Source organism: Rhinoraja longicauda, chromosome 11 (assembly GCF_053455715.1).
Source record: "Rhinoraja longicauda isolate Sanriku21f chromosome 11, sRhiLon1.1, whole genome shotgun sequence".
Taxonomy (NCBI): Eukaryota; Metazoa; Chordata; class Chondrichthyes; order Rajiformes; family Arhynchobatidae; genus Rhinoraja; species Rhinoraja longicauda.
Genome location: NC_135963.1, coordinates 43565640 through 43592277, shown reverse-complemented (window position 1 = coordinate 43592277; position 26638 = coordinate 43565640). Strand labels below are relative to the sequence as shown.

The window sequence follows — 26638 nt, the reverse complement described above, 5'->3', positions numbered from 1 at the left end:
AAATCATGCTTGACTAATCTTCTGGAATTTTCTGAGGATGTGACAAGTAAAATGGATGAAGGGGAGCCAGTGGATGTAGTGTATTTAGACTTTCAGAAAGCCTTTGATAAGGTCCCGCACGGGAGATTGGTGACTAAAATTAGAGCACATGGTATTGGGGGTAGGGTGTTGACATGGATAGAAAATTGGTTGGCAGACAGGAAGTAAAGAGTAGGAGTAAACGGGTCCTTTTCAGAATGGCAGGCAGTGGCGAGTGGAGTGCCGCAAGGGGCCGCAACTGTTTACCATATATATTAATGATTTGGAAGAGGGAATTAGAAGCAACACTAGCAAGTTTGCGGATGACACAAAGCTGGATGGCAGTGTAAACTGTGAAGAAGATGTTAGGAGGTTGCAGGGTGACCTGGGCAGGTTGAGTGAGTGGGCAGATGCGAGGCAAATGCAGTATAATATAGATAAATGTGAGGATATTCACTTTGGCGGCAAAAACAAGGAGGCAGGTTATTATCCCAGTGGTGTTAGGTTAAGTAAAGGGGAGGTGCAGCGAAATCTGGGTGTCCTTGTACACCAGTCACTGAAAGTTGGCGTGCAGGTACAGCAGGCAGTGAAGAAAGCTAATGGCATGTTGGCCTTCATAACAAGAGGATTTCAGTATAGGAGTAAAGAGGTTCTTCTGCAGTTGTATAGGGCCCTGGTAAGACCACACCTGGAGTATAGTGTACAGTTTTGGCCTAATTTGAGGAAGGACATCCTTGTAATTGAGGCAGTGCAGCGTAGGTTCACGAGATTGATCCATGGGATGGTGGGACTGTCATATGAGGAAAGATTGAAAAGACTAGGCTTGTATTCACTGGAGTTTAGAAGGATGAGAGGGAATCTTATAGAAACATATAAAATTATAAAAGGACTGGACAAGCTAGAGGCAGGAAAAATGTTCCCAATGTTGGGCGAGTCCAGAACCAGGGGCCACAGTCTTAGAATAAAGGGGAGGCCATTTAAAACTGAGGTGAGAAGAAACTTTTTCTCCCAGAGAGTTGTGAATTTGTGGAATTCTCTACCACAGATGGCATTGGAAGCCAAATCACTGGATGGATTTAAGAGAGAGTTAGATAGAGGTCTAGGGGCTAGTGGAATCAAGGGGTATGGGGAGAAGGCAGGCATGGGTTATTGATTGTGGACGATCAGCCATAATCACAATGAATGGCCGCGCTGACTCGAAGGGCCGAATGGCCTCCTCCTGCACCTATTTTCTATGTTTCTATATTGATAGTCCCTCCAAGTGAGTAACTGAACCCAAATTGGTTACCTACCTATCTCTGCCTTCATCCAGAAGGAATTGTGCCACAACATCAGGTCAATACAGGGGTCAGAACCCCTGTATTTTTTCTTTGTTCTGCCCATATTGAAATGGTGAGAAAACTTGGAAACAAGGAACTGCAGATGCAAATTTGCAAAACAATGACAAAGTGCTGGACTATCAGTGGGTCAGGCAGCATCGATGGAGAACATGGATAGATGAGATTCTGGGTCAGGGCCATTTTTCAGACTGATCATGGTGATGGGGGGGTGGGGTGAAGAAAGCTGTAAGGGAGGAGGGGGAGCGGCAAGACAAAGCCTGGCAAATAATGGATATATACAGGTGAAGGGTTTGGTAGGGCAGATGGTTGGACAAAGGCCAGGGATGAAAAGCCAAAAAGTGTGAGATGGGGATACAAGAGATGCAAATAATGAAGCCGGAGGAAGGAATATAGGTGGATGGAGAGGGGAGAAATGTTTGCAGTTGCAGATAAAAAAGAGAGGTGGTTTGGTAAATTACCCAAAATCTGAGAATTCAATGTTCATACCAATGTGTTGTAAGCTATTCGGGTGGAATATGAGGTGCAGTTACTCCAGTTTGCATGTGGCCTGACTGCCGATGAGGGAGGCTCAATACAAATAGGCCAGAATGGGAATGGGAAGAGGAGTTAAAATGATGAGCAACCAGGAGATCCAGCAGGCCTTAGCGATCTGAGCTCAAGTGTTCAGTGAAATAGTCGGTGAGTCTACACTTGGTCTTTCTGATGTAAAGGAGGCCACATTGGGAACACCATATTCAGGAGATGAGGTTTGAAGAGATGCACATGAACTTTGTCTCATCTGGAAGAACTTCCTCTAACCTCATCTGCTGCATGCAATGTTCCCAGATGTGTATTTTTTCAAATCATGGTTGACAAGTGGAATAAATCTTTCCTGGTCTGTCATATTGAGTTGCATTTTAAAGATAGCAAGTTTACAGTTAAGTTGAGAATTTCATTTACGACTGTTAAGTTAACAATTGGGTGTAAGGCAGTGGTACAGTGAAGATGTTTCTCGCCTACAGATTTGGGTATCTTGGCGCTCGAGAGAGGCAGTTTTACATTTGATTTTCGCTGCACCTAATAATAAACTGACCAAAAAGGGAACAATTTAAAACTTGCTCTGACAAAAACAATCAAACATACTGGGGTTGTTTGTGCAAGAAGACAGACCAAATACAAATCTCTACTTTCCTCAAGCTGGGAAATCTGCAGAAGTTAAAGCTGAAGTGATAGATTGCATGAGGCCAACACTGGACTGGAAAACATTTGTTATGGGGAGGGATTGAATAAACTGCATTTGTTTCCCTTGGGGCAAAGGAGGCTGAGGAGGCAAAGGAGGCTGAGAGAAGTATATAAGATTATGAGAGGCATAGATAGGGTAGACAGTTAAAATATTTTTTTCCCATGCAACTGGTATCAAACATGTGTTGATGGTGAGAGATGGGTGTTTCAAAGGAGATCTGAAGGATACATTGGTTCACACAGTGGGTGATTGGTACCTGGAACACATTGGTAAGGGAAGTTTTGGCATCAGATGCAATTGCTGCATTCAAGAAGAATTTAGACTGACACAAATGATGCAAGCAGTATATCGTCTAATGGAGGCAAATAGGGCAAGGGTAGATAGCCAAAAAGGTCATCAATAATGTGGTGGAGCAAAAGACCTGTTTCTGTGCTGCACTACTCTGACAGCATGACAGGGAATTTCACGTTCCCTACATTGGTTATTTCTTTTTTTTATCTGCACAGGGTTCAGTTTAGCTTATCAGTTCATCCTTCTCTGAAAGCAATAACTATCTAAGTAAGACACAATGCTGGAGTAACTCAGTTTCTCTGGAGAACATGGATATGTAATGTTTTTAGTTGGGACCTTTCTTCAAACATATCTAGGTCTGTCTACTTAAACACATTTGGTGGTGTAATTTCCCTGGAGTGAAAGACATGGAGATAAACCTGAACCCGAAAGTAAATGAAACTGGGAAATGTGAGAGACATATAGTGAGCCAGTTATATGTAGTAACCAAAGATACTAGAGGAACAAGATAGACCACTCGACCCTAAAAACCGTACCATGTCATGGCGCCATTTTAGTAGGCAGAAACTTGCAGAAACATTTAAAAACAAAAATAACAAAATTCTGTGAATTGATAGATGAGATATATTCTGCATTTTAATGGTATCATCACACATACTGTTCCCCCAAAACACTGATTACACTGCGAGAGGCATAGCGAATGGCGGGTTTTGCCTACTAAAATGGCTCCTTTGCATACTACACTTCAGTATAGGCGATTTCAACGGAGTGGTCCATCATGTTCCTCTAGTATCTTTGGTAGTAACTACCACAGGCAGCATCTGTGGAGAGTCAATATAATGTTTACATTCAATGTTCTTTCATCAGTATTCACAGTGCTGCCTGACCTGTGGAGTACCTATGACATTTTATGCTTTTATATCAGGCCTTCAGCATTTGCAGTATTTTGCTTTTATACTAGTGCAACATTTTTTTCTACACGTGCCCTTATATTTTGGTAGATGGAGGGGATCATAAGGTCCTTTTACAGGCCTGATCGCAGTGACGTCTATGCAATTTTTCTTTTCTCTATTTTAACTGGGTGTACTAGGTTACAATAATATTTTTTCAGATTTTCTTTTGGAATATTCTGTAAACAAAAAATGTATGATAAGTTGTTAAATGTTTACTTTACTTAGGTAGAGTCTCCCCTGGTCTTCCATGCACCCCAGCAGTCCCTGTTCAGCAAGATCTAATGGGAGGATGGAGCATGGGATCTGCAAATGTACCTGCTGGTTCAGCAGCCTGGGCAAACAGAACAGCATCCTCAGGTTAAACAAACATTATGTTCTCAAGTCAGTTTGACGGATCTATCACCAATCGTCAACCACTGTATCAAAATGAAAATCGTATTGAATTTATCTGCTTTATTTTCCTTTCCCTTTGTAGTAATGTGTCTTCTCTTTCACTGTGCATGCTCAAAATGCTTGAGTTTCAGCATCTCCATTAGTTTATGTACAGGAATATTTTCCTTTTTGGTTTTCCCTTATCCTCAATCTGAAGATGGTCTTCCAACAGACTTTTAGATTCTTGGTGTTCAAATTATTCTTAAATAAATATGCCCACTGACTTCTTTGCTACTGGAACCTTCTATAGTTACCCAAAACATTAGATTAAATTGAGCTTTCAGGTGAAATTAGTGGGGCAGAATTGTGTTGTCTATGTTCACCATGCCCAGCAAATGGAGCTTTGACACTTTGAAGAATAATGACAAGGGCTGGGATTAGACCATAAAACTCCACATTTTAATTACCTAGCAGTCAGAGTATGCTTGCTTAAAATCCTGGAAACTAGATAGAGCTCTTAAGGATAGCGGAGTCAGGGGGTATGGGGAAAAGGCAGGAACGGGGTACTGATTGAGAATGATCAGCCATGATCACATTGAATGGCGGTGCTGGCTCGAAGGGCCGAATGGCCTCCTCCTGCACCTATTGTCTATGGATCGAGGGGGGCATAAAGTCGCAGAAATTGGTGACACACACAACTTTATTAGGAAAAATTAAACAATTTTGTGCATATAGTTGTGTTTTGCAACCCATCAGCAAGCAGGACTGCAACGATGGCTCCTGTTAAACCAGGTACCCAGATTGGTTATGAACATGTGAAAAACCTTTTTTCCCTCATGTCGTCATGATCACCAAAACCAATGAACATTACCAGAAGTGACATTTGTCATGTGTAGGAAAGAACTGCAGATGTTGGTTTAAATTGAAGGTAGACACAAAATGCTGGAGTATTTCAGTGGGACAGGCAGCATCTCTGGAGAGAAGGAATGGCCGACTTTTCGGGTTGAGACCCTTCAGTCTGAAGAAGGGTCTCGACTGGAAACGTCGCCCATTCCTTCTCTCCAGAGATGCTGCCTGTCCCGCTGAGTTACTCCAGCATTTTGTGACATTTTACCCTCTCTATGATATATTTCTAACTTCGGGATGATTTGTGACATATTGTTAAAATTATATGTTATACCAAAGATTGTTGCATCATTAAAAATTGTCATGGTTTACTCAAGCGACTTTGATATAGAACTAGAAGCAGATGATTGACGTGTATGTGAAAGCAATTTGTGAAAATCATTGGTGGTGGGTGAGGTTTTAAAGTGCATTTTTCGATCAATACGCCTGGATGAGTTAATTTTCCTGTTTTCACCTCCTCGAAACAGGAGGAGTCATGGGTGTGAGCAGGTCAGCCAACACCAGTCCTACAAGCTCAATACACAGCACCCCTACTCGCCAGCCTAAGCCTCAGACACTGGATCCCTTTGCTGACCTGGGGACACTTGGTGCCAATTTAGGAGGTTGGTTCGGTTAGATACACTAATTCTTATTTTCTTTGTGGAGAAGAGAATGCTGTTGCCTTGTGGTAACAGCAACTACTGTTAAGTGATGTAGAAAGCTGCTCTGCTGTGTATTTTGGGAAGCTTTGTAGAAAATAAATAGAGCTGACGAAATAAATTTTCATGATGTGTGTGGATGAGCGGGATGACCAAAGATTTGATTAAATAGGTGCTGTAATGAGGTTCAGAGTCAAACATAGAGAGTATTGCCAAAAGAGGGCATCTGGAGGGGGGGGGGGGGGGGGGAGGGGAAGAGGGGGGAGGAGAGGGAGGAAATGAAGTTACAGGCAAGCTTTTGTCAAGTTTATATATATATATATATCTGGCTGAATATTTCAAATTCTTAAGTGGTTGAGATGAGAGCTAAGGTAGAAATAAGATGTAGGCTCTGACACTAATCATAATTGAGGATCTATACTTGGTGAAATTGAGAATGTCTTGCTGTCTGTCCTGAGAAATATTATTCAGTAATATGCTTAATAATACACTGAAAGAACCCCAGACTGTATATATGCAAGTATAAAACAATTTCCAGACTGGTAATTAGAACATAGCTAGGGAATGCACATTATCCTGGGGTTCGTGCTTTCATTGATGTGTCTGTGGGTGAGAAGGGACTCGACTGGAAACGTCACCCTTCTCTCCAGAGATGCTGCCTGACCCGTTGAGTTACTCCAGCATTTTGTGACATTTTGTCATCTCTATGATATATTTTTCATTTGGTAGCCTATTTTGTTCAGTGCCAGTAATTAATTTAGGTTAACTTTGTTAATCTTTTCATTTCATTTGAAGTAACTTCTCAGCTAGATTCAAAAGAGACTGGAGGGAGTGTTTGATGGTCCCTATATTATAATACCATTGTGCCAAGAGAATTAATCCACTGGCCGATCTGAATTTTGTGTGTGTGATTGCTGATGAAATTAATGCAAAAGCATAATTTGTAGAACATACAAATTGTTACTGTTCCTGCAGCTAAAGGCATAAATGAACTGAAATCTAAGCCTAGCATTCACACGTTTACTCAGAGCTTTTGGAAGAAAGTAAAATGCTTTTGAAGTGGCACAAAAGCTATTTTAGAACTGACAGAATCTGCTGCAAATATTAAATCAAGAGAGTGCATTATGAGATGGTGGAGGTCGGGGGGTGTCAGAGATATAAATGGAGTTGCCTACAATAGTGCACATTTACACAAAATTGATCTTGCATTGTTCTTGTACTAATCAAAATCATTTTATTGTAACAGAAAGGAACTGAAGAAAAAATTCATAACTTTGATACAAGTGAGATGAATATCATTAAATATTCAAAACAGGACAAGTATCCATGATGGGTATTTAACCTTTTACTGATTTCGGAATCATAGAGACTGTGGAACAAAGCCCATCGGCCCACCGAGTCCCTTCTGACCATTAACAATCCATTTAATAATACATTAACCTCCATATTTCATTCTTCTTGTATTCACATTAAATGCCCCCTAGATCCTACAACGCACCTAGACAATTGGGAGCAATTTACAATGGGAATTTAGCCTACCAACCTGCACAATGTTAGAGGAAAACCATGTGGTTGCAGGGGGAAAAAAACAAACTTCACACAAAGCGCACCCAAGATCAGGATTGAACCAGAGTCACTGGAACTAAAACAGATGCAAGGAGCTGCAGGTGCTGATTTACAAAACAATTGATAAAGTGCTGGAGTAACTTTGTGGCCCAGGTAGCATCTCTGGAGAACACAGATAGGTGACGTTTCAGGTCACTTTGTCTTTCTGTGGCATTACGACAATGGCTCTACTTGCTTTGCCATTGTCTTGCTCGTTTTGTTTTGTACATCTCATGTGCTCATTTAATTTCTTTCTGTTTCAATAGTGTAAAACATGCAAACGTTATCGGATGTTAGTTCATATTTTAAATGGTATGAAATAAATACTGAAAGATTGATAATAAAGCCAACTTCCTGCAGTAGAGTCTTACAGTGTGAAAACAGGCCCTTTCGCCGAAAATCACCACACCGGCCAACTTGACCCATCTACACTGGTCCCACTTGTCTGCATTTGGCCCATATCCCTCTAAACCTGCCCTATCCATATACCCATCTAAATGTTTCTCAAATGTTGCAATAGTACTTGTCTCAGCTACCTCCATCAGCAGATCATTTCAGCTCATAGCTCACATATTCCATCGTCATTGCATTGTATTTGGAAACAAGTTCATACGATACAATACAATACAATTTTATTTATCCCAGGAGGGAAATTGAAATCTGCCAACCGTCATAAAAACACAAAATACATTAAATTAAAGTGATGAGTGGAAAGGATTGGGGATGTGCTAGGGGGAGGGGGGGGGGAAGAAGGGAGTCGTTCTCAGTCTACCCCACGACAGAAGAGGGAGGAGTTGTACATATAAACAGTGAAAGAAGTGCATATAATTCTTTAAATTAGTGATGTTGTCCTAGCCCATTGCTGCTTGATGATAATGTTCGATCCCTTCAGCTACTAAATTTGTATAAGTAAATATACATGTAGAAATGTCGGAACCATTTAAAAAACTTTACTGTATTGACAGAATTCGTTTTTATATTAAAAAAGGACATAAACTGTTTAAAACAAGGACTACTCAAATCTCTGCAAAAATGTGGTATGACCAAACTAAGTTTAATGATCTGCATTTATTTTTACTTGTTTTTATTCCAAATCAGAATAATAATAGTTCATGTTTTATTTGTTTAAGAAATTATCCAAAAAACTAATTATTCAGAAATTATTTTTTGTGTGATTCCAATAGAGGATTGTGGAACAGATCTTACAAACTCTCTGTATAGTCTCCCTTGTAAGCCAAGAAGATTATAGAAATTGTTCTCGCTGAGTAAGATCCACATTCAAAGAGCTTAAATCTCAACGCAATAGACAGAAGATGGAACAAAATTTAGAATCTTTACAAATGCATATACTGTTGGTGGAAAACTAAGGTTAATTCTTTTTCAAAATTTGTATAAGTTGAACCTCTTTCCCGGTAGTAGTTTTTTCGTAAAATTTCACATACATTGTTTGAAAGTTGTAGAGAATCAGTCAGTGACAAAAAAAATTTTTATTAACACATAATAAACACCATCTGCTGGAATTTCTCCTGCTTCTATACAAAAAAACTTTACTTTGGTGCTTCCCATGTGCAACAGTTCATACTAATTTGTGCTTGTTTATGTTGTACTGTAGCTGAATTCTCATTTTCAATCTGGTAACTATGTCCTTCATGATTTGTGTGGCTTGGGAAATGGTGATGCTATCAAGCCAGTCTGGATAATGGACACTGAAGTCCCCAAGTCAGAGTGCACTGTAGCCCTTTCTACTTTCATTGTTCTTGAGTGTTGTTCAACAAGGAACACTGATTTGAAGAAGGAGCAAGGAGTGGTAACCAGGAGTTTTCGCTGCCTTTCCTTGACTCAATGCCTCGGAACTTCATAGGTTCTGGAATTGATTGTGAGGTTCTCCATTCTGCTTGTATAGCCTGATCTACTAATTCCTGGTGGATATGTCTTGTTGTCAGATGCGAACAAAGCCAGGCATCGTGATGGAGGGGTCTGATGTTTTCTGTAAGATATGAATTGGTGATGAAGACCAGTTATGCAATAGTTCTCCAGTTTGGACATCAGTCCTTAGATATTCAAAAGAGGAATCTGCAAGGTCGACCAAGCTTGGAGAGTTTTGTCATATCTGAATCTGCCACCTTGGTCGATTTTCGATTGCCTATCTAGAGTAATAGCAAGGAAAAGTATTAATTTGGGGGCTGGAAAATGTACAATACTTTATTTAAATTGTTGTTGGATAAAGTATAAACTAGAACAGAATTGGAGAGGAAGCATCATTCATGTTACAAACACTTTTTTTAATGTTTAAATGTTGAATGTGATCCAAAAATAGGTGGTTCATCATTTTCAAGCAAACCCACCACACCTACTGGAACATCAGCAGGATCATTTCAACCAGTGGGGTCTCCACAGAAACAATCCCCTCAACCAGCAGGAGGAGGCTCTTGGCAGCAGAATGCAGGATTTGGTTGGCAACAAGGTTCATCAGCCCGGCAACAGCCACAAACTAAACAGTCAAAGCCCCAGCAACCAGTGCCCCAATCTTCTCCACAAAATAGACCCAACTATAACGTGAGCTTTGCTAGTGTGATTGGTTCTAGAGATGAACGTGGTGCACGAGGACCTCCTTTTGGAGGTAAGTATGAAGGCTTTTGTTCACCTCAACTTTTTAAACTTTCATGCAAATAAATAGGAAAGTAGGTACAAGAATTAGCAAAGAATGGCACGTTTTCCCTTGCCTTTAACCTTTTGGGATACATCCCACAATTCGTTCAGGTCAGAAATTATAAATTAACAGGAGCATAAATTGTATCCAATTATTACTGCTACTTGTTGCTCTGCTTACTGGTCTTCAATATCTACTTTATACATAATTAAATGTGTAGATTTGTCTATTCTGCTTTTTGTACAATGCAGACTGTTGGCAAACAGTTGATTTCCTTTATTACATCAATTTCTGATTTCAATTGGTTAATTTTTGATGGACAAATTGTTTTTTTTAACTAGAGCAGGCATTTTTATAAATTGGGAAAGTGCTTTGCTCTGTTAGTGTGTACTTTCCTGCAGTTAGTTCAAAAGAAAATATAAATAGTATTTCTTGATCCTTGGGAACATGGCATAAGAAAGCTGCAGGCCCCGATGGTGTGACGGGCAGAGTGCTGAGGGAATGTGCAGACCAATTATCTGAGGTCTTCACAAAAATCTTCAACCTGTCCCTTTTAAAATCCACCATCCCTCCCTGCCTGAAGTCCGCCACAATCATCCCACTGCCGAAAAAGTCTGTCATCAGCGGTCTTAACGACTACCGTCCGGTAGCACTCACACCGGTCATCACAAAGTGCTTCGAGAGACTGGTCCTGCAGCACATCAAAGCCAGCCTCCCACCCACCTTCGACCCACACCAGTTTGCCTACAGAGCAAATAGGTCTACAGGGGATGCCATCGACACTGCTCTTCACACTGCACTGACCCACCTTGAACACCAGGGGAGCTATGTGAGGATGCTCTTCCTCGACTTCAGCTCTGCCTTTAACACGGTCATCCCGAGCAGACTGGTCACCAAACTTTCCGACCTTGGATTTTCCCAAACCATCTGCCAATGGATCAAGGACTTCCTGACCAACCGCCCCCAGACCGTCAAAATAGGCCCTCACCTCTCCTCCACCATTACACTGAGCACCGGCTCACCACAGGGCTGTGTGTTGAGCCCCATCCTTTACTCCCTCTACACTCACGACTGCGCCCCCACCCATCCCACCAACACCATCATCAAGTTCGCGGATGACACGACTGTGGTTGGACTCATCTCAGAAGGAGATGAGACAGCCTATAGGGATGAAATCCAAAGGCTGGCAGCATGGTGTTCAGTGAACAATCTGGTCCTGAACTCCTCCAAAACAAAGGAACTTATAATTGACTTTAGAAAAACCAGTGGAGATTACGACCCACTCTACATCAATGGGGTCTGTGTGGAAAGGGTACCAGCTTTCAGGTTCCTGGGTACGCACATCGCAGAGGATCTTACCTGGTCTACCAACACCATCACCACAGTAAAGAAGGCACAGCAGAGACTCCACTTCCTGAGGATCCTCAGGAAAACCAACCTGCAGGAGAAGCTCATGTTGTCCTTCTATCGCTGCTCCATCGAGAGTGTGCTGGCATACTGTATAACCACATGGTATGCCAGCTGCTCAGAAAAGGACAGGAAGGCCCTTCAGAGGGTCATCACGACGGCCCAGAAGATCATCGGCTGCTCACTGCCCTCCCTGGAGCACCTGTTCAGACTACGCTGCCTCAGTAGAGCAGGCAAAATAATAAAAGATCCATCCCACCCCGGCCACCGTCTGTTTGTTCATCTGCCCTCTGGTCGACGTTTCAGGTCGATCAAATCCCGAACAAACAGACTTAAGAACAGTTTTTACCCCAGGGCCATACGAGAACTGAACACTACCTTTGCACTAGGCAACACCGTTAAAAAATCTTGTACTTAATATAATTGTATTTAATTGTATTTATGTATTTATTTGTTTTTGCATTTATTGCATATATGTTTGTACGCACCGTCAGGATTGGCTATTTTTTAATTTCGTTGTACTCGTTGCAATGACAATAAATGAATATTATTATTATTATTATTATTATTATAAGATGACTGGAAAGGAGCAAAAAGTCTTGTTAGGTGATTTCTTTGGGGGAGGTAGTAGGATTGTTGCAATAATAATCAATTCATTTAAACTGAGAAGGGAGGAAAGCAAAATAAGCACAATATTGGTTTCTGACTTCTATCCATGGACATCGCCTAAAATATGCTGTATATAAACAGTTATTGATTTCCACAGGCCAAGTGGGTGTCTTATCTATCATGTGAAAGATAGAATCTGGGTGTGGGGCTAGTTGAATGGAAGGTTACAGTTGACTGCTACTAAACTGTAACCAGCAAGAGTAGATGCCAAGTAAAGGATATAAGAAAATGGGGTAGGGGTAGGAAGAGGAGGAAAAACTTCACTGTGGTTTATCTTACAGTAATTCTTAAGTGTAATGTTGATACGTTTATTGAGTAAGTAATTCCATCATTATCTCCAAGTACTGAAGTAAGAAGTGTTGCCCAACTTGTGTCTCAGCCTTTACTTTACACCTTTAGGTATAAAAATTAAAATTATCGACATTTTTTTCTCATCGGAATAAAGAATGCCAATGGGTGAATTTGGCCAGGGCGGTTATTCTTGTTTCCATGTGTCTTGTGAAGCACACAAGTTGAAACAATTTTTTTTTGTCTTTCTCTGGGGTTCTGTCTGTGGCATGGTTGGTAGATAAGTCCACTTTAAACACATCCCATCCATGGAGTAATGCAACATAATGAAGTGATCTTGCTGTAATTAAGCAAGAGCTTTTTTTGTGATTGTGGGTCTCTGGGAATAATGTAATACAGGCATTTATTTGATTTAAAGTTGCTGGTTTTGCAATTCATTCAAATAATGACAGTTCCAAAAGATTTGCCTTTGAATTGATGGATTATCTTGCTATTTTGATCAGCCAACTTAAACTTCATGATTTGTGGTAAGGGTTTTCTAATTTATCCTAGGAACTCGTCCAAAGGTTGCAGATAGTAACTTTCAAGACCTGCTGTCAAGCCAAGGGTTTGCTTCCCAGAAGGACAGGAGGGGTCCTAAGACAATATCTGAAATGAGAAAGGAAGAAATGGCTAAAGACATGGATCCAGAGAAATTGAAGGTGAACTGTTATTTTTTAATGAGATTCAAAATAAAAGCTAGGAAATGTTACACTGGTTTCAGTTGTCGAAAATGGTATTTTACCAAGTCATTTGAAATGCTGTCTTGCATTTTTAGAGTAGGTGGCATTGGGGGAAGTGTGCTAGCATGGGTTGAAAATTTGTTACATATGGAAAACAGAATTGGAATAAATGGAATCTTTTCAGGCTGGAATATGTACTATTGGGAGTATCCCAGGGATCAATTATTGGCCCTCAGTTATGTGCGATTATTGACTTAGAAGAGGGGGCAGATTTTGAGGTATCCAAGTTTGCGAATGATACAAAAATAGGCAGAAGTGCAACTGAAGAGTATATCCCACCCCGGCCACCGTCTGTTTGTTCATCTGCCCTCTGGTCGACGTTTCAGGTCAATCAAATCCCGAACAAACAGACTTAAGAACAGTTTTTACCCCAGGGCCATACGAGAACTGAACACTACCTGTGCACTAGGCAACACCGTTAAAAAATCTTGTACTTAATTTAATTGTATTTATGTATTTATTTGTTTTTGCATTTATTGCATATATGTTTGTACGCACCGTCAGGATTGGCTGTTTTTTAATTTCGTTGTACTCGTTGCAATGACAATAAATGAATATTATTATTATTATTATTATTATTATTATAATTACTATGCAATGGGACACAAGGTGATTAAGTGAGTGGATGAAAACTTGTAGTTTAATGTGACGAACTATGAGATCATGCATTTGGGTAAAATTAATTTAAATGTTGTTATTTTCTTCCTCAACTACCTTCTCTGGCAGCTCGTACCATATACCCACTACGCTATGTGTGGAAAAAGTTGCCCTCCAGATTACTCTTAAATATTTCCCTTCTCACCTCAAAATTTCTGAAAGTAGTCCTTGGGAGCTGAATGATTGCTGGCTTTGATTCCTGGCGCAGCATTAAACAAATGCATGCATTTAGTAACTTTCATTGAGTTTCCAGTCTAATTAGTATTTTAGGGGAGAATGATTGCTTTAGTTTAGAGATACAGCATGGAAACAGGCCCTTCGTCCTACTGAGTCAGTGACGACCAGCGATCCCCGCGCATTAACACTATCCTACATACACTTGAGGCAATTTACAATTTTACCAAGCCAATTAACCTACAAACCTGTACATCTTTGGAGAGTGGAAATAAAAGAAAGACGGGTGCATCTGAAGGCTAAATCAATTTGATGAAAGCAAATGGAAAAGCCTGTTGTTTCCTCGGACACATTTAAATGGCCATTTCATGTCCTCAAAATCAAAATGAACAAAAGTTGGCAAAAATGTTCTTTATTCAAACAAAAAAGAATTTGCTTGGAATGCACATTAATTTAAGGGCTAGGAAAAAGCTTTAGGTAAATGAACACTCCCCTTTTTCCAGATCTACTCAACGTTCTTAAACTTAATTAAATGGAAAGGAAAAAATATATTTTCTCATTTTAGTTTGTCTCAATTCGAGTGATAGAATCATAGGGTTATTCAGTGTGGAAACAGGCCCTTCGGCCCAACTTGCCCACACCGGCCAACAACGTCCCAGCTACACTAGTCCCACTTGCCTGCGCTTGGTCCATAACCCTCCAAACCTGTCCTGTCCATGTACCTGTCTAACTGTTTCTTAAACGGTGGGATAGTCCCAGCCTCAACTACCTCCTCCGGCAGCTTGTTCCATACACCCACCACCCTTTATGTAAAAAGGTTACCCCTCGGATTCCTATTAAATCTTTTCCCCTTCACCTTGAACCCATGTCCTCTGGTCCTTGATTCCCCTACTCTGGACAAGAGACTCTGTGCATCTACCCGATCTATTCCTCTTTTGATTTTGTGCACCTTTATAAGATCCCCGTCATCCTCCTGCGCTCCATGGAATAGAGACCCAGTCTACTCAACCTCTCCCTTTAGCTCACACCCTCTAGTCCTGGCAATATCCTCATAAATCCTTTCTGAACCCTTTCAAGCTTGACAAAATCTTTCTTACGGCGGTCATGGTGGCGCAACGGTAGAGTTGCTGCCTTACAGCGAATGCAGTGCTAGAGACCTGGGTTTGATCTCAACTCCGGGTGCTGTCTGTACGGAGTTTGTGCGTTCTCACCGTGACCTGCGTGGGTTTTCTCCAAGATCTTCGGTTTACTCCCAAAGACTTACAGGTTTGTAGGTTAATTGGCTTGGTAAATGTAAAAAATTGTCCCTGGTGGGTGTAGGATAGTGTTAATGTGTGGCGATCGCTGGTCGTCGTGGACCCGGTGGGCTGAAGGGCCTGTTTCCACGCTCCATCTCTAAACTAAAAAAACATGATGTCCAGAACTGAACACAATATTTTAAATGCAGTCTCACCAACATCTTATACAACTGCAACGTGATCTCCCAACTTCTATACTCAATACTCTGACTGATGATGGTCAAAGTGCCAAAAACCTTTTTTACCACCTTATCTACCTGCGAATCGACCTTGAAGGAACCATGCACCTGTACTCCTAGATTCCTCTGCTCTACAACACTACCCAGAAATCTACCATTTACTGTGGAGGTCCTGCCCTTGTTCAACATCCCAAAATGCAACACCTCTCACTTCTCAGTATTAAATTCCACCAACCATTCCTTTGCCCATCTGGCCAATCGATCCAGATCCTGCTGTGATCTTTCAAACATCTTCACTATCTGCAAAATCACTCACTTTTGTATCATCAGCAAACTTGCTAATTTTGCCCTGCATGTTCTCATCCAAATAATTGATGTAGATGACAAACAGTAATGGGCCCGGCACCGAACCCTGAGGCACACCACTAGTCACAGGTCTCCAGTCCGAGAAGCATCCTTCCACCATCACCTTCTGCTTCATTCCATGGAGCCAATTTGCTATCCATTCAGCTATCTCTCCTTGGATCCCATCCGATCTAACCTTCCAGAGCAGCCTACCATGCCGAACCTTGTCGAATGCCTTACTGAAGTCCATATACACAACATCTACAGCTCTGCCCTCATCGACCTTTTTGGTCACGTCTTACAAAAACTCAGTCAGATTTGTGAGACATGACCTCCCACGCACAAAACCATGCTGACTATCCCTAATCAGCCCTTGCCCATCCAAATGCCTGTATATCCTATCCCTCAGAATACTCTCCAGTAACTTACCAACTACAGATGTTACGCTTACCGGCCTATAGTTCCCAGCATTTTCCCTGCAGCCCTTCTTGAAAAGAGGCACAACACTTGCCACCCTCCAGTCTTCCGGCACCTCTCCTGTATTTAAGGACGACTCGTAAATTTTAACCAGGGCTCCCGCAATTTCCCCTTTAATTTTCCTGCAATGTCCTCGGATATATCTGATCAGTCCCTGGAGATTTGTCTACCTTCTGATTTCCTTTTTCAGTTTACTCCTTAGGTCCCCAAACACCTCCAGGGATGCACTTGATCCCAGCTACCCGTACCTGTCCCATGCATCCTTCTTGATTTTGGCCAATGCCTCAATTTCCCTTGTCTGCCAAGCTTCTTTACGTCTGCCTACTTTGCCCTTCACTCTAACAGGGCCGTACATATCCTGTACTTTAACAGCACACTTTTAAAAACATCCCACTTGGCCGATGTTCCTTTCCCCTCAAATAACCTGCTCCAGTCAACTTGAGCGAGACCTTCTCTCATACCCTCAAAGTTGGCCTTGCCCCAGTTGAGTATTTTAAACAGGTAGACCCTCCCCGTCCCTATCCATAACTATCTTAAATCTAATCAAACTGTGGTCACTGGTCCCAAAAGGCTCTTCCACAAACACTTCATTAACTTGCCCTTCCCAATTTACCAATAATGCTTAAGAAAACTCTCAGTTACAATCCCCTACTACAACAACCTTTTTTGACCTGCAGCTGCCTGCAATCTCCTGCCAAATTTGTTCTTCTAATTCCCGTTGACTATTCGGGGGTCTGTAGTACACCGCCAGCAAGATGATCATCCCTTTCTTGTTCCTCAGCTCCACCCATATAGCCTCACTTGATGACCTGTCCGTAATGTCACCTCTGATCACTGCTGTGACATCCTCCTTAACCAACTATGCAACCCCCCCCCCCCCCCCATCTCTATTTCCCTCACCCCCGTCTCTCCTGAAGCTCCTGTACCCCGGAACATTGAGCTGCCAGTCCTGCCCCTCCCTTAGCCAGGTTTCAGTCATGGCTACAACGTCCCAGTCGCTCGTACCTATCCATGCCCTAAGCTCATCTGCCTTACCCGTCAGGCCCCTTGCATTAAAATATGTGCAGTTTAAACCAACCCTCCTTCCTCGCTCTCCGCCTTTCACCTGCCTATTCTGTCTACTAACCTTTCCCACACCACCCTCCATACCAACTTCTAGCCTCTCACGTGCCTCTGTCCTTTATGAGATTCCATATAAAATGGTATTTCTGGAATACTTGCATATTGTATGTGATGGCATTATCATAGTAAGAATGATAAGTAAAATAGTGGTATTTAAAAACACATCTCAGCTAAACTAAGACTTGTATACCTGCATTAGTTATGATTTTGTGTCAGGACTCGAGAAAAGAGACGCCTCAAGATTATGGTTCAAGGAAGAGTCCAGATACCTGAGAGCATTTATTGTAAATGGATTGGATTACATCGCTCTGTTGGAATGTTGTCTTGTCACCAGTAGAAAAGTTCCAACAATGTAACAAAGATTGATGAGATCATACGTTCCCTTTTACTGTTTAAATGCGTCATGTATAAAATGAATTTGGGAAATCTCCAGAAATTTGAGAATCCTTTAAATTCCTTATTTAAATCAAAACCTTTAAATAGTTTTCTGGTTTGGGAAGTAACGTACTTTGTTAGATTAAATTCTTAACTGATGCTGCGCTTAAGGTGATCATTTAAAGCATTTTCTAAAATCATCTAACATGCAGTATTTTTATATGTTGATAATGTGCAGTTTAAGTGAGAAAATCTCAAATCCACAGCACACGTGAAAATTTGTAGGTGATGTATGTTTGTGTATATGCTTAGCAAAAAGCTGAATTAGAAAGTATTGTGGAATATTTTGTGACTAAAATATATTTCAACTTAACGATAATTTACCTTGAAGTTTTTCACTATCGCACCTGGTCCCCAGAAATAAATTTCACATTTATCCTGCTATTCCTGTGTTAAATATTACATATTAATCTTTTCAATTTCAGCTTCTGGATTGGATTGAAGGAAAAGAGAGAAACATTCGAGCATTGTTGTCAACAATGCATACTGTTTTGTGGGAAGGAGAAACAAAATGGAGGCCTATTGGCATGGCAGATCTGGTAACTCCTGAACAAGTGAAAAAAGTCTATCGGAAGGCAGTACTTGTAGTTCATCCTGATAAAGTAAGTTAATCCCACCTGCAAATGTTAAAGCATGCTCCTGCTTGTAATTTCTTCAATATATTAGAATCATCGCTCTGCCAAGCAGGTCCTGGCCAATGACTCAGAATTTCCACTCGCTTTAGTCCTCGTATCTGTAATTCCCAACATTCCAACAGGTACTGATACGCTGATATAATTTGAATAAGCCTTTGCAGCTGCTGAGGCATCGCAATGAGTAGGCCGTAGATAACATAGTCGTGAACATTGGAATGATGCTGACAAAAGAGGGAGCCAAAGGTGATTTTAGCTTCTGCCAAACAACCTGTGAAGTAGCTTTTTCTATTTGTATATATTTTGAGCGTAAAGAAATTAAAAACTATTGAAATTAATGTAAGTATTCAAAATAAGATATTTAAAAACATAATCACTTGCAAATCATTGAGCTGAAGAAGTTGTTGAGTGGTGTGGGCTGAATCACCTGCAGCTCAACACCGACAAGACTAAGGAGTTAGTTATGAACTTTAGGAGGAGAGGAACACTCCTGTCCCCTATCTCCATCAAGGGTGTGGATGTGCAGTTTACCAAGGGGTATAAGTACCTTGGTGTTTACCTGGGCAGTAAACTGGACTGGTCCAGGAACGCTGAGGCACTGTGAGGAGGCTCCGCTCTTTCAATGTCTACAGTAAGATGCTGCAGATGTTCTATCAATCAATGGTGGCCAGTGCCATCTTCGTCACTATCGTGTGCTGGGATATCTGGGTGAAGGCCGCGGACACCAAAAGAATTAACAAGCTCATCAGGAAGGCTGGCTCTGTCCTGGGGGTGGCGTTGGATTCATTGGAGGTGGTCTTAGAGCGGAGGATGCTCCTCAAACTGTGGATCATCTTGGATAATACAGATCACCCCTTCCCATGACACACTGACCAACCTGAGGAGCACCTTCAGCAACAGACTGGTTCCACCAAGATGCAGCACAGAATGCCACAGGAGATCCTTTTTCCCTGTGGCTAGCAAACTGTACAACTCCTTCTGTACAACTCCTTCTGCCGTGCGGTAGACTGACACCCCCTCCGCCAAATCTTGGACTTTCGACTCGTCGCTTTAATTTCATGTATCTTGTGTTTTATGACAGTTGGCAGACCAATTTCCCTCCTGGGATAAATAAAGTATCGTTTCGTATATCATTTGCCGTTCCCATTCCAGAGGTCAAGAATCCACATCCAATTGGTTGGGAGCTCTGATCTGAAACCCTGTCTGACCGAGAACTAGATCTGAGTGACAATTTTTCCACCCTAATGTTGGGCTCCTAACAGGACGGGGGCTGTGTTCTCAGCTTGCTGATAGAACGTGGTGAGAGAGCAGCAGTATCTGTCACCAAATCCTGGGCTTGCAGCAAGCTTGATCTTGAACACAGATAGCTAAATGGCAGCAGTTTGCTTTGAAATCACAGACACACTTAGCATGATTTGATTTATTGTTTGAGTACTGAGTGTTCTAACTTGGCTTTTTACCTAAAATTTTCAATTGCAGCAGTTTGCTTAAGGCAATCCACCACCAACCCACTGATAGCTCGCATGACAACATGAAATGGAAATGACATTCTGTTATTAATATGCTTATTAGAGCACTTGGTATTGGGGGTAGGGTACTGACATGGATAGAAAATTGGTTGACAGACAGAAAGCAAAGAGTGGGGATAAATGGGTCCCTTTCAGAATGGCAGGCAGTGACTAGTGGGGTACCGCAAAGCTCGGTGCTGGGACTGCAGCTATTTACAATATACATTAACGACTTGGATGAAGGGATCAAAAGTACCATTAGCAAATTTGCATGGTAGTGCATTAGGGTTAGGGTTAGGTAGGGTTAGGGTTAGGGTTAGGGTGTAGTGTGAGCTGTGAGGAAGATGCTATGAGGTTGCAGGGTGACTTGGACAGGTGTGTGAGTGGGCGGATGCTTGGCAGATGCAGTTTAATGTGGATAAGTGTGAGGTTATCCACTTTGGTGGTAAGAATAAGAAGGCAGATTATTATCTGAATGGTGTCAAGTTAGGAAAAGTGGACGTACAACGAGATCTGGGTGTCCTAGTGCATCAGTCACTGAAAGGAAGCATGCAAGTACAGCAGGCAGTGAAGAAAACCAATGGAATGTTGGCCTTCATAACAAGAGGAGTTGAGTATAGGATCAGAGGTCCTTCCGCAGTTGTACAGGGCCCTAGTGAGACCGCACCTGGAGTACTGGGTGCAGTTTTGGTCTCCAAATTTGAGGAAGGATATTCTTGCTATTGAGGGCGTGCAGCGTAGGTTTACTAGGTTAATTCCCGGAATGGCGGGACTGTCATATGTTGAAAGACTGGAGCGGCTAGGCATGTATACACTTGAATTTAGAAGGATGAGAGGGGATCTTATCGAAACGTATAAGATTATTAAGGGGTTGGACATGTTAGAGGCAGGAAACATGTTCCCAATGTTGGGGGAGTCCAGAACCAGGGGCCACTGTTTAAGAATAAGGGGTAGGCCATTTAGAACGAAGATGAGGGGAAACTTTTTCAATCAGAGTTGTAAATCTGTGGAATTCACTGCCTCAGAAGGCAGTGGAGGCCAATTCTCTGAATGCATTCAAGAGAGAGCTAGATAGAGCTCTTAAGGATAATGGAGTCAGGGGGTATGGGGAGAAGGCAGGAACGGGGTACTGATTGAGAATGATCAGCCATGATCACATTGAATGGTGGTGCTGGCTCGAATGGCCTACTCCTGCACCTATTGTCTATTGTCTATTGTAATCATAGTGCATTGATAAATGGGAGGGGGAGTTGCAATCACCAATATTTTTTTCGTTTGGATAGCGTTCAAGCCTTGAGTGCTGCGGCTGCACCTGTCCAGACAAGTGGTTGGTTTTACTACACTCATGATGCTGCAAACACAGGAAGGAAGTCACTTGACTGCCCAAACATTTCCCGGCTCGTAGCCAAAGTGCTGAAAGGACTAATCCATTTTAACTTCTGAGATGTAAATGCTGGAAGATTCAATTACTATGCTGTAATTGAAGATAACCAGGTTGGATGGCTTTTTCTTATTGATAATCATTGCTTCCCATTTAGCGTATTATAAATTTGACCTTTTTTTGTGACCCACAACAGGTCATTGAAGCAGAGGTTTTGAGCATGGAAATAGGCTCTTTGGCCTTGCTCATCCAGGCTGACTAAGGTGCCTTCCTGAGCTAGTCCCATCTGACCCCAAAACATTTCCTGCCCAAATGCCTTTGAACCTTTGTAATTGTACTCTCCTCTGCGAGGTACGTCATTCCATATATCCACACCATCCTTGGTGTGAAAATGTTGCCCTTCAGGTCTCCTATCTCCTCTCACCTTAAAGATATGCCCTCTGGTTTTAGACTCTTCTAACTTGGGAAAACACTGTGACCTTCTATTTTACCCATGCCCCTCATGATTTTGTAAACTTCTATAATGTATCCCTTAGCCTCGTTTTGCTCATGGAAAACAGCCACCACCTGTTTAATCTCATAACTCAATCCTTCCAATCCCAGCAACACAGAAACATCATTGTGAATTTTTTCTGCACCCTCTCTATCGTAATGACATCCTTTTTGTAGTATGGTGACCAAAACTGCACACACTACTAATCCGATGAAGGCAAACATGCCATATGCTGCCTTCACCACCTTGTCTAGATTTAGCTCTTGGGGCTAAATGAATCAAGGGATATGGTGAAAAAGCAGGAACGGGGTACTGTTTTTAGATGATCAGCCATGATCGTATTGAATGGCAATGCTGGCTCGAAGGGCCGAATGGCCTCCTGCACCTATTTTTCTATGTTTCTATGTCTACCTGTGCCATCAATTTTAAGAGATTATGAATTTGTACTCCTGGGTCTCTCTGTTCTACAACACGCACTGGAGCCAAGTGTGTTGGTGAGCAAGTGTTACTCAAGTCCCTTTTAACGATTGGATAATAGTTGTTTGGCTAGTCAAACAGTTGATTGGAATGTGTTAATCAGGATAGGATCCATGTGTAATTTCAGTTTTTGCCCATTAGATGCCAGTGTTACAGTTATAATGGAAAATGTTGGCTCTAGTATAATTGGATAGCCAGGCTGTTATGAGATTTCACAACCAGTCTGTGTGCAGTACATGGGGAATGTTGATAGTCATAGTGTAGAAACGGGCCCTTCGGCCCAACTTGCCCACACTGACCAACATGTCCCATCTACAATAGTCCCACCTGCCTGTGTTTGGTCCATATCCCTCTAAACCTGTCCTATCCATATGGGCACCTGTCCAGATGTTCCTTAAAAAATTGTGATACTACCTCCTCTGGCAGCTCATTCCATACACCCACCATCCTCTGTGTGAAAAAGTTATCCATCTAGTTCCTATTAAATCTTTCCTCCCTTACCCTAAACCTGTCCTCTGGTTCCTGATTTCCCCTACTCTGGGCAAGAGACTCTGTCTCCCTGATTTATTCCTTTCATGATTTTGTACACCTCTATAACATCAGCTCTCGCCCTCCTGCACTCCAAGGAATGGTGTCCTACCTGCTTAACCTCTCCCCATAGCTCAGCCCCTCGATTCCTGGCAACATCCTCTCGTAAATCATCTCTGCACCTTTTTACGATTTCTTATAGAAAAATAGATTCAACCAGTTAGTGCCATTTTATAACTACCCATGTCTATGAGTATAGCAGGCTGAATAGGATGGGCTAATGATTTTGCTTTCACACTTCAGCCTTCGCTGTAGTACTGACGGCCCCAACTTGTCCTTTTGCATGTTAAAGTTGAGTATTAATATTCACCGTGAGCTGAACGTCCACCATTCTTGGCCTAATGTGCAATGGTGTGAGAGCTTTGCTGTGATTTTCCCCCATTAAATGTCAGGACAGCTCTGCTTTGTCATTAAACTGCTACTTATAAACAAATTTAACTTGTCATTGCTACAGCAGGCGGGTACATAGTCCCAAGCAAGATAAACCTGGTAAGCTGCTGTCAAACCCTTTGTGCATTCTCATTGAACCTAATTTGGTTTCTGGGTTTAAGAGAGAGTGTGCTTCACTATGACATCGCAATTTAAAGTAATACAATTCCGCTGGTGCCCTGTAATATTTCATTCTTGTCCAGTTTGTGATCTTGTTCTTAACTCTACTCTACACAGCATAGTGACTTTAGAGATAGAGCACGGAAACAGGCCTGCTGAGTCCACGCCGACTAGCGATCACTCTGTACCCTGGCACTATCCTACACACCGAGGACAATTTACAATTTTACCTAAGCCAATTAAAAAGCAAACCAATATGTCTTTGGAGTATTGGAGGTAGCTAGACTGCCTAGAGCAAACCCACGCGATCACGGGGAGAGCATGCGAACTCCGTACAGACAGCACCTGTAATTAAGATCAAACCTTGGTCTCTGCTGCTGTAAGTCAGCAATTCTACCGTTGTGCCATTGTGCGACCCGTGAAAACAATTTTATTTGTTTAATTAAGATACAATAAACACAGAAATATATATTTTGAATTCTTCTTAAATTCCTTTCAATTGAAGATAATTGATGTTTAAGATCTGGAGTTGATTTGGAAAAAGGGGTGTGTTAATTTGCCAAAAACTATTTTCTAGTCATTAAACTCGATGTAAATTCCCCACACACATTGCAATTTCACTTTCCATTCACAAGTGTGCCGGAGTGATTTCTTTGCCAGCAGATGCTGGCTCAATATGACAATTATCCTCCAGTAATCTGCTGGTGGCACTGCTGATATATTCTTAATAGCCATTGAAATCTCCCATCAGTAGTGCAGGTTGTTCTTTTGCAACCTCCAAGTGACATTTCAACTCAGAGGAGTTACAATTGATCAGTGTGGATTTGGAAGGTGGGTGCATGGGTGTAAATTTGTGATGATTAGGGGGGGGAGGTTCCTTTTAATGTTATTTGCCTTGAAGAAATTACTAATATACTAATATTGAGGTGCACCACTCGATTAGTTTTGTTTTGAACATAACACCTCTCAATCTACCACTTAACTCGGATATATTGAATAAGAGAAGGTTCTCTCCACAAACATCCACAATATAGGCTCAACTCATTATGAATTACTGGCTACCCGTTCCAGCCCAAGTACAATTTTAACAGTGTAATAAATCTTGATTGCAATCAAACAACTCTCTGGAATTTAAATTGAACTTTTGTTTTTGTCTTTGGCTTCAATTATATGGAATGTAAAGATAGCAGCAGAATTAAGATTTCAAGTTGAAGACTTTTTCGTAGGAATTATAAAAATCGTGTTTGACCCTTTGTGGTACTGAGATTAACCAGAGATATTCTGCGAAAACCGTATTAGAGTTTTGATTACCTTGTGTTTTGAAGAAAGTGAATCTTTTTGAAATTTGTCTTGTGTTAAATATTTTCAAGATAAAGTGACTCTGGAGTTTATAAGCCCAGCTTGGGCTTTTCAGTTCATTGATGCTTGTTTAGAGGTGGTAGTGGTGGCACCTACCCTGAAATGGTGCCTCATAAATTGCGATAGGTTTACTGTTCAAGTTTGTGTGAGATATGTGTGTATTCGGTTTCATCAGTGAAGTGATGCTCTCAAACTGTTGGGAGCTCTGTTTCTCAAAGAATATTAATGATAAGTGGACACAAAATGCTGGAGTAACTCAGCGGGTCAGGCATCATCTCAGGAGAGAAGGCACGGGTGACGTTTCGGGTCAAGACCCTTCTCCAGACTGATGTCTGGGGAGGGGGGGGACAAAGATAGGATGTAGTAGGAGACAGGAAGAGAGGGAGAATTGGGGAGGGGAAAGAGAGGGACAGAGGAACTATCTGAAGTTAGAGAAGTCAATGTTCATACCACTGGGGTGTAAACTGCCCAAGCGAAATATGAGATGCTGTTCCTCCAATTTGCGCTGGGCCTCACTATGACAATGGAAGAGGCCAATGACAGAAAGGTCAGACTGGGAGGGGGAGTTGAAGTGCTGAGCCACCGGGAGATCAGATTGGTTAAGGCAGACTGAGCGGAGGTGTTGAGCGAAACGATCACCGAGCCTGCGTTTTTGTCTCGCTGATGTGGAGAAGTTGACATCTGGAACAGCGGATACAATAGATGAGGTTGGAGGAGGTGCAGGTGAACCTCTGCCTCACCTGGAAAGACTGTTTGGGTCCTTGGATGAGTCGAGGGGGGAGGTAAAAGGACAGGTGTCGCATCTTCTGCGGTTGCAGGGGAAAGTACCTGGGGAGGGGGTGGTTTGGGTGGGAAGGGACGAGTGGACCAGGGAGTTACGGAGGGAATGGTCTCTGCGGAAAGCAGAAAGGGGTGGAGATGGGAAGATGTGCCCAGAGGTGGGATCCCGTTGGAGGTGATAATGGTAAATGGAATGAGCATAATCAGGGTAATGTTAGAATGGAGGTTATAACGATGAAAAGACACATCCACAAAAAGGGATCTAGATTTGTCAGTGCAAGAACAGTTTGTCATTGATCCAGTTCCTGTTTGTTTCCAATCCACTTTTATTTTGGATTTATTGTAAGGTGGAAAGGCACACATGAAACAATACTTATAATTACAATGTGTAAGAAGGAACCAGAAGATGCTGGTTTAAACCAAAGATAGACTCAAAAAGCTGGAGTAACTCCGCGGGACTGGCAGCATCTCTGGAGAGAAGGAAAGGGTGACATTTTGAGTAGAAGGATGTTTCTGAAGAAGGGTCTCGACCCGAAACGTCACCCTTTTCTTCTCTCCAGAGATGCTGCCTGTCCAGCTGAGTTACTCCAGCTTTTTGTGTCTTATAATTACAATGATCTTTTTCCACAAGTAAATGAAGTTTACGTTTATTGTTGTGTGCATGAGTGTGGCGAGGCAGTGGTACAATGAAAAGTCTTGCCTTCAGCAGCATCACTGGCACATAGACTCGGATATACACAAAAATATATAAATTGTACACAAATTACACACATTCTAAAATAAAGAATGTTCAATAACATTACTACAAAAATATTAGAAAAGGGAAATAAGTCCATAGTAGGTGGTGTGTAGTATTCAATTGTCGAGGTAGGGTTAGGTTTGCATAGGTGGTTCACGGACAGTTGTAGGAAAGTAGCTGTTCCTGAACCTGGTGGTGTTGGACTTCAGGCTTCTATATCTCCTACCTGATGGTACCAGTGAGCAGAGGTTATGGCCTGTATGGTAGGGATCCTTGATCACAGATGCCACCTTCTTGACGCAAT

At 41.9% G+C, this 26638-nt stretch overlaps 1 protein-coding gene across 5 annotated transcripts in view; it reads left to right on the top strand.

The window, feature by feature from the left end:
* dnajc6 (DnaJ (Hsp40) homolog, subfamily C, member 6) overlaps window positions 1-26638 on the top strand; it is a 94576-nt gene that overhangs the window by 64367 nt on the left and 3571 nt on the right. For all 5 annotated transcript variants that reach the window (XR_013547798.1, XM_078407505.1, XM_078407506.1 and 2 more), the window contains 5 exons: window positions 4050-4181; window positions 5570-5704; window positions 9663-9965; window positions 12912-13060; window positions 18254-18430. Coding sequence is in view for 4 of the 5 variants with exons in the window: in XM_078407505.1 (XP_078263631.1) it covers window positions 4050-4181; window positions 5570-5704; window positions 9663-9965; window positions 12912-13060; window positions 18254-18430 (896 nt within the window). In the remaining variant the exon portion in view is untranslated. The remainder of the gene's footprint in view (window positions 1-4049; window positions 4182-5569; window positions 5705-9662; window positions 9966-12911; window positions 13061-18253; window positions 18431-26638) is intronic.